Source organism: Cebus imitator, unplaced genomic scaffold (assembly GCF_001604975.1).
Source record: "Cebus imitator isolate Cc_AM_T3 unplaced genomic scaffold, Cebus_imitator-1.0 Scaffold338, whole genome shotgun sequence".
NCBI lineage: Eukaryota > Metazoa > Chordata > Mammalia > Primates > Cebidae > Cebus > Cebus imitator.
Window position 1 is genome coordinate 494,207 of NW_016107653.1, and position 8,813 is coordinate 503,019.

At 41.8% G+C, this 8,813-nt stretch overlaps 1 protein-coding gene across 5 annotated transcripts in view; it reads right to left on the reverse strand.

Moving 5' to 3' along the window:
• The window catches only part of PPP1R13B (protein phosphatase 1 regulatory subunit 13B), a 112,568-nt gene that overhangs the window by 13,107 nt on the left and 90,648 nt on the right, over positions 1–8,813 (reverse strand). For all 5 annotated transcript variants that reach the window (XM_037730251.1, XM_037730252.1, XM_017505371.2 and 2 more), the window contains 4 exons: positions 7,081–7,255; positions 5,940–6,136; positions 3,591–3,731; positions 281–461 (listed from right to left, as the gene is read on the reverse strand). In XM_037730251.1, coding sequence (XP_037586179.1) covers positions 281–461; positions 3,591–3,731; positions 5,940–6,136; positions 7,081–7,255 — 694 coding nt within the window. The remainder of the gene's footprint in view (positions 1–280; positions 462–3,590; positions 3,732–5,939; positions 6,137–7,080; positions 7,256–8,813) is intronic.

Here is an 8,813-nt window from a genome sequence, read left to right on the forward strand (position 1 = left end):
AAAAAAAAAAAAAAAAAAAAAAAAAAAAAAAAAAAAAAAAAAAAAAAAAAAAAAAAAAAAAAAAAAAAAAAAAAAAAAAAAGAACTTGTTCTCTTTTTAGGGTCATCACCACGGGGGGACACAGCTCCCCAAATGCCTCAAGGGGAGACTGAGCCTGGAGTCTGACGATGCGTGGGACAGAGCCCCAGGAGCCTGCCCCCACCCCCACCACCCCCCTCTACTGCAGGCCCCATTCCCTGCTCACAAACTCTCCCCAAGGAAGAGGGCCAGGACCACTCACCGGATTTGGATCTTCCATGAACAGCATTTGAGGCAATACTGAGAGACTGGGGCTTTATGGGGTCCCCCAGGACAGGAAAGCTTCCAGCACTGGGAACCTGGATGTAAGGCCCCACAGCAGCGACCCTGCCAGATGTGCTCAGAGGTGACTGTGGTGATGACGTGCCATTCACACGGTTCAGCTACAAATTGGGAAGAAATGAGAGTCAAGGTTCTCCTAAATTAAGAGATCCCAAGCCTACTGCAAGTGACTCCCAGCTTGGACAGAAACCACTGACTCGGTGGTTTGTATTTAGGAAGGCTGTCATCTGGAAAGATCAGCAACTGGAAAGGGAGACTCTGGTGAAGGAACTGTAGCTTCCTACGAGCAATTCTCTGACAACACCCACCACTCCAGAGCCGCACACATGAGGAACTCGTGGGAGCCCAGAGCAACTTCCCCGTGACCCACATGTAGCTTCCCTCTTACTCCCGTGGTGGGCACAGAGGCACTCGTCAAATTCTGGGCTCTGAGCCTGGCTTCAAATCCCCTCTGTCACTTATTCACTATGTGGCTTTAGGCAGGTGCCTCAGCCTCTGTGCCCACATCTGTAAAGTCATGATACGGGCTGTACTCAGTACTGTCCAAGCTGCATGGGGCACGGTGACCAGACAAGGCTCTGACTCCTGACAGTGAGTCCAGTTCCCTGAAGGCAGCTCTGCCCTTCTCAGCCAGGACAGAGGACGCTGTTCACATAATGCTGCTCAAGAACAAAGGGGCTTGGAGCAGGGGTTCCAACTAGAGAACTACTGACTCCTCAACATCCCAAAACAGGCTCTGAACGGGACCCCCTGTGAGATTCTGTATGCATGAGCATAGGTCATTTTGGGGTGAGGGGTCACGGCTTTCACAATTGCTCAAGGGTACCTAGGACCTTCGGGTGGAGACGCATCTCTGCAGAAGTACTAACTTCAAGCTGATCCCCTGAAGTGTAGGTGGAATGAATCTAGCTACTTGGCTAGGCCATAGTAACTGGTTATTTAGTCAAACACCCAATTAGATGTTGCTGAAAAGGTGTTTTCTGGATGAGATTAATCTTTTTTTTTTTTTTTTAATTTCCATAGGTTACCAGGGAACAGGTGGCATTTGGTTACATAAGTAGGTTCTTTAGTGATTTGTGAGGCTTGGTGCACCCATCATCTGAGCAGTATACACTGCACCCAATTTGTAGTCTTTTATCCTTCACCCCCTTCCCACCCTTTCCGTCTGAGTCCCCAAAGCCCACGGTGTCATTTTTATGCCTTTGCATCCTCATAGCTTAGCTCCCACTTACGAGTCAGGACATACAATGTGTGGTTTTCCATTCCTGAGTTACTTCACTTAGAATCATGGTCTCCAATCTGGATGAGATTAACTTATAAAATGGTAGATCTGAGTAAAGCAGATGACCCTCTATAAGGTGGGTGGGCCCCATCCAATCAGTGGAATGCCCTAAGAGAACAAGACAGACTCCCTGAGAAAGTGGGATCCTGCCTAGAGTTGGCCTTCGGGCTCCAGACTCTCCCCTGGACCTCCAGGCTGCCGGCCGGCCTCGCAGATTTTGGGCTTGCCAACATCCACAATCACGTGAGCCAATTCCTTAAGGTAAATCTCTCTTCCTCTCTCTCTCTCCCCCTACACACACACACACGCGCGCACACACGCACACGCACACACACACACGCACGCACACTATTGGTTCTCTTTCTGTGGGGAGCCCTGACTACTACGGCACTACTGAAGAACACACGTAAGCACAGAGAAGGTGCTTGCAGCTTCTTTCTCACTTGGCCTCTTTGTTGTTAATCCTGAGAGAAAAAGGATAACCAACATCTGAAATCATATAGTTGTACAAATAAACTACTGATCTTTAAACTCACTGTTTTGTTGTTCTTGTTTTTTTTTTTTTAAACAAAGGGCAGATTTGTAAATAAGAGACTGTGACACCCACAGAACTGCAAGCTCCCTTCTTCGTCCACCACCCTCCAAACCCACTTCCCCTGGGCAAAGCCCCTCAGGTCCATGCTGCCTCCTTGAAGCATCTATCAGAGCAGAAGAGGCTGACAAGAGGACACTCTTCTGTCACCAAAGCATGAGAGCATCAGTCACTCAATATGCAGAAGGGAGCTGTGGGAAGGGCGTCTTTGCTGGCAGGTCACCTGCTCCACTCTCCTATCACGAGGGCAGAGTATACTCAGCTTTGCATTCAAGCCTAATCACTGAGTGTCACAGGTGTGAGAAAAGAAAATGCCACATCCGGCCAAAGACACAGAGTGCAGACACCCCTCCTCTATGCAGGTGGCTCGGTGGTACACACGCTCACCAATGCACTGTGAGTGACAGCAAGACTCGGGACTCCCTGTCTGACTACAGAGGCTGGTAAAGGGGTTACAGGCTCTGAGACCACAGAATAGCTTTCAGATGGTACAACAAGAATGAGGTAATGACCTGGAAAGACAACCATGTTGCAATTAAAAAAAGACTAGATGAGACAGTGTGACCAGCGTAATTCCTGCAATCCCATTTTCAATTAAAGTTCTGTATCTTTGTGTGTTTATTAAGCAAAAGACTGAAACCATTAACAACTATCACCTCTAGAGAACTGGCTGGAAAGGACTTTCACATTTTCCCTTCAATATTTCTGTACTTAAGAGATTTATCTTAAGGAATTGACTCATGTGATTGTAGATGCTGGCAAGTCCAAAATCTTTGATAGTGAATCTCAAAGGTAATAAATACTCATTTTTTTTAAATGAGTAATTATTCAATGAGTATTTTATTACCTTTGAAATTCAGTATCAAATAAAGATTTTTTAGAAGTATAACCCCTTATATGGCATTTTGCTCAAGAGTCTACAAAATCCTTCCACATGGCTTATTTATAAGAATCCTCACAGCTCCTCATGGGGCAGGTAGGGCAAATCACTTTACAGCAGGACATGAGGCTATGCAAGGCAAGGAATCTGCTCAAAATGACACAGCTTAAAATGGCATAGTGAGGACCGTGCCAGATGCCATGACTCCAGAGCCAACAGCATCCCCCAGTGAAGAAGAGAAGAAACAGACGGGGAAGAAGGCAGGCTAGGACACAGAGCACAAGGCTGTAGGCTGGGGGTGGCTTTGCCTCCACATACTAGGAAACAAATGAGTCATTGGCAGAAGGAAATTTGTTCTGTGGTTTTTGATGGTTTATGGCCTATTTATGTGTTATCAGCTATGGTGGATAGGGGAGCATAATGCCACTTAGAGATGTGTAGTAGTTTATCTCTCAAAAACATTCTTTTTCACATGCCTGAATTTTTTTCCCATAGAGACGTTCACGCAGTTCACTGATTCGCTTGTCCATCATGGCCACCTCCATGTTGCGCTTATTTAAGAGTTCCTTCTGCTGCTGAAGTTTTGAATTTTGTTCCTGGTTAAGCTGGTTACGAATCTACAAACCACAAAATACAACTTTTATGATCTGTATTAATTAAAAATCAAATTCTCATTGCCAGCGAGATTAAAAAGAAAAAAGTAACATTAAGTTCTGATATTTACTTGCATCCACTGCCACTTTGTGTGAAATATTTTACAGGTACAGCCAAGATGAAGCCAGGACAGAGTTCTCATGGAACAAACAAAGAGTAAACATCTGTAATGCACCTTCTTCAAAGCACGTGAAATGACTAGTCTCAATGATGACAGGAGACTAAGTGCCATATTTGGGACTCTCAGAAACTAAAGGATGCTCTGTTCCACTTCATGGAGCTGCTTCAGGCCTGAGCCCACCGCATGACGTGCCTTACTGTGGAGGCAGCAAGAAGTTCAGTGAGGACCAAAAAGGATGGCCTGAATCACCAAGTAAAGCAACCTTACGTCATTTTAGTGGCTTGCAACCAGCATTTTTAAGAAATGAACTAGGACAAAACAGAAAATATCAGAGTGCACTTCCCACAAGAAGAGCTGTCTTAAAACTTTCAGATGCCCACAGCACTAGTGCATATACACCTTCCATGTGTCTGATTCTCCTGAGGCAGGAGAATCACTTGAAACTCAGGAAGTGGAGGTTGCAGTAAGCTAGGATCGCCCCACTGTATCCAGCCTGGGCGACAGAGCCAGACTCCATCTCAAAAACAAAACAAAACAAAACAAACAAACAAAAAACTATACTGCAGTCCAAAAAGCTGGAAATAAATGACATCCCTATATTCCACTCATCACATTTCATCAAAAAATCCTTAAAAACCCTGCACTTTTAACGATTGCTTGAAATGTAAAAGTCATAAAATCCTATAATACTATAGTACTTCTATGCATTTATGTTAAAGAACTTAACAGCAACCACAGTGATTTTACTCTATGTAGTTAAATACTCTCATTTCATAAAATGATATAATACTTTTTCTAGCATGTGCTAATAAAGTGGCAAGACCTATGTCTGGCTTGAAAAATCGCCTGCTGAATGATAACTTCTGAGAAATGAAAATCTTGAGTTCTGTTATGGACTGAATGGGTCCCCCAAAATGTATATGTTGAAGCCCTAACCCTAATGTGGTGATGTCTGCAGGCAGGGTCTTTAGGAGGTAGTCAAGTTTACGCAAGGTCACGAGGATGGGGCCCCCCATGCTGGAGTTAATGCAGAGAAACTAAACTCTCTCTCCACTATGTGGGGACACAGTGCGAAGGTCGCTGTCTGCAAGCCAGGGAGGGAACACTCACTGGAAAGTGAATTTGCCAGCACCTTGGCCTTGAACTTCCAGCCTCCAGAACAGTGAGAAATAAATGTCCACTGTGCGAGCCATCCAGCCTATGATATTTTGTTATAGCAGTCTGAACTAAGATAAGGATTCAATTTGATGTAGCTCATCAAAACAGTTTACACAAAGACCTTAAACATCATCTAAAGTTTAATTCTTTATTGGATTATTATCTGCTAATTAAATTCTTTTGTGCTGAAAACATCCTAAGTGAAAGAAGCCAGTCACAAAGGACTGCATACAGGGTGTGTTTTGGTTAATATCCCTTAACCAAAATGCTTGGGACCCAGAAGCATTTCAGACTTTAGATTCATCCAGATTTTTAAATATTTACGTTATATTTACTTGTTTAGCATCCTTCCTAATCTGGAAATCCAAAATCCAAATGCTCCAATGAGCATGTATTTCCTTTGTGTGTCACATTGGAACTCAGAGAGTTTCAGATTTGAAGCATTTTATATTTTAGGATTAAGGATGCTCAATCTCTACTGTGTGATTCCACTCATATGAAACGCCCAGAATAGGCAATCTACAGACACAGAAAGTAGATTTGTGGCTCCCAGGCTCTGAAGGGTATGGAGGTTGTGGAGTGACGGCTAAGAGGTGTGGGCCTTCTTTCTGGGTGATAAAAATGTTCCAAAACGAGTTGTGGTGGTGGACGTAACTCTGACAACCCTGTCAAGGTACTAAAGCCATGGAATTGTATACTTTAAATGGATGATTATGTTGTATGAATTATATGTCAAGTCATTTTAAAATTATTTTATACTGAATATATCTTGTGCCTACTATTAAATTAGAATTCATTAATTTGTTCCATTTCCTAAGGTTTCCAACCCATGCTAACAAAGCTAGAGAGATGACAATGTTTTCATACAATCATTCCCAGACCCAGGAGTTACCTGTAGTTCTTGGTACAGTCTTTTTAACTCCACTGCTGCTGGTCCTGTCAATTTGCCATTGTAAGACTGGAACCCATTCAGTTTTCCTTTCTTTAAATCTTCCAATTGCTGACTAAGCTGATCAACCCTTAAAATTGCAGTCTGTACTTCCTGCTTCTTTTCCTGGAACATGGCACTGAACCTTTCTATTTCAGCAGCTGTAAGTGCCCACAAAAAAATGTTTGTGGTGGGCCAAGATGAGACCGTTGCATTTGCGCTTGCGACAAAATGATACACCTAAAAACAAAAAAAAAAAAAAAAAAAAAGAAAGAAAAAAAAATAAAACATTTAGTTGATCTTCCCCCACCCCTTCCCGCCCCATTCCTATACACTTAATTCTGTTATCTAGTGCCAGACCTTGGAAAAAGTTGTGATATGCAGAATCCAAAACACAATTCAAAAAGTCTTTGGGACACATGTATCTGATTACTCATAAAGCAAACAATTATATTTGCATGAATTCCTGACTATTCTTTAGGGTAATCAGTCCATAAGCTGGTTTGGTCAAACGACTTAGGAATCTCTGAGACCAAAGGTCTTGTGAAGGCAGGGCCATCCAAGTCTGTCTCCCGCATCACTGTGACTTAAAGTAGGCAAAGAGTGAACCAATGGATAAAATCAGAGTGCATACAGAAAAAAAGTGAGCATGAGTGTAACTTATCTTAACGCATGGATACAAGTTAAGTTACTCAAGAAAAACAGAACCTCTGAATGAGTGTCTTGGAGTGCCCGACCCTAATCCAAAAGGACTGCTGACCAGTGTAACAAGAGGATCATTATACTGCATCTGAGGGCCACTGAGATCTTTTTATTTTTTTGAGACAGGGTCTCACTCTGTCATCAAGGCTGGGGAAGCAGTGGCTGGATCATGGTTTACTGCAGCTTTCACCTCCCAGGCTCAAGCAATCCTCCCACCTTGGCCTCTGAAGTAGCTGGGACTACAGGCTTTTAAGATCACTTAACCTAACCACCCCATCCTTTTAGATGCAAATAACAGAGCAAAACTTTAGCACACTTGCTATTTAGTCCTGTGAATTTGTGACTGTTTCACTGGATCTGGGCCTGGTGACAGTGGTGCAGAGGGAGTGTTGCAGGCACGTACACAGATTGCCGTTCATGATTTTGCTGTAGTCAACTTGTCCTCTCATGGCACGAATTTTCTTCAGCTTGTTCTCCTGGGCTTCAACTCGTTCTTTCAATTTCTGAAGCTTTTCATTTTCAGAAATAGACTGCTGCTGACGGCGCTCCTGTTGCTTTAGAAAATGTAAACGCTGTTCCTAACAAAAGAAAGAAAAATGTAACTTTGAAAATTGAAGGCCGGGCACGGTGGCTCATGCCTGTAATAGCAGCACTTTGGGAGGCTGAGGCAGGTGGATCACCTGGGGTCAGGAGTTCGAGACCAGCCTGGCCAGCATGGTGAAACTGTCTCTACTAAAAATACAAAAAGTAACCGGGTGTGGTGGTATGCGCCTGTAATCCCCGCTACTTGGGAGGCTGCGGCAGGAGAATCACTTGAACCTGGGAGGCAGAGGTTGCAGTGAGCCGAGACTGCACCACTGCACTCCAGCCTGGGTGACACAGTGAGACTCTGTCTCAAAAAAAAAAAAAAAAAAAAGAAAATAGAAGCTTATGGTTACTTTTATATACTCAAAAAGAAAAATATGAGTATATTCTATATCACTCATATTAATATGAGTGTATTCAGTATAAAAATATGAGTGTATTCAGTATCACTCATATTAATGAATACTAAAACACTAACAGAATCTTAAATCAGACCACACAAAGCTGAAATTATTGGGCATACTAAATATGAAGTGGTAAGAGTTGGGGCATTTTTAAGAGAGGGGGTTTTATTATGCACACTGATCTACACCGTTCAGTTAATATAAGCGCTTCTTTGGAGAACATGCACTAACACAATCTCCTCTTCACGCTATCACATCTGTGAAGTCCCAGCGAGCCTTACTTTCCTGCTGCCTGTAATACATTTCCTGCTGCTACAAAGTGGCTTCCAAGAATCTCTTATTTCACTTCCTAAAGGAAATGAGCATTAAGCAGCAGAGGATTTTACACTGTAAAGAAACAAGGTGATCAGTAAGGAGATAAATTTTCAATTTGCTACGATACAGAACAATCAAGGAAGTGTCTGCTTTCTCCAGGATTAGTTTCTTCAATAATGAAACATTTTAGAGTCAAACAGTAACAGAACAATCCAAAAATAACAATATATACAATACTCTCCAATAGGTGTTTTTCCCCTATTAATGTGAAAACATACCTTAAAGAGTAAACATTAAATATTCATGGTCTCATATGTATGCATAAAATATACCTAAATAAGGAGAGGTTTAAGGTGTGATAATGAAGGCACTACACACTGCACTCTAAGGTAAGGCAATATGTACTTAGATGTAGCATTAACTTGTGATTTATACTGCTGAAAATATCTACAACATTTTTGAACAGCAATACTCGGATCAATATTTGGAAAAAATAGTAAGCAGAATTAGAAAATGTTTACAATGACATAATACTATGTATGTTTTATCTTAGAAATCTTATTAATGGGATAAAGTACTTTCCAATTAAACTTAACTTTTCATCATTTTTATTCACATAAATCCAATAAACATTGAGACAACTTTTTAAAACAAGTCCAACCCAAATTATTATTTACATAAAAGTGGATACTACAATGAAGTATACATTCAATAAATTTTTAAAAAATTAGACTGGATATTTAGTCACTAAGAAGATCTCTCTGCAGAAAAAAATAAAAAGAACCTAGCTGGTGATAAAGTTTATCTTTAAAGCAGTTTTGGAATTTTTTTT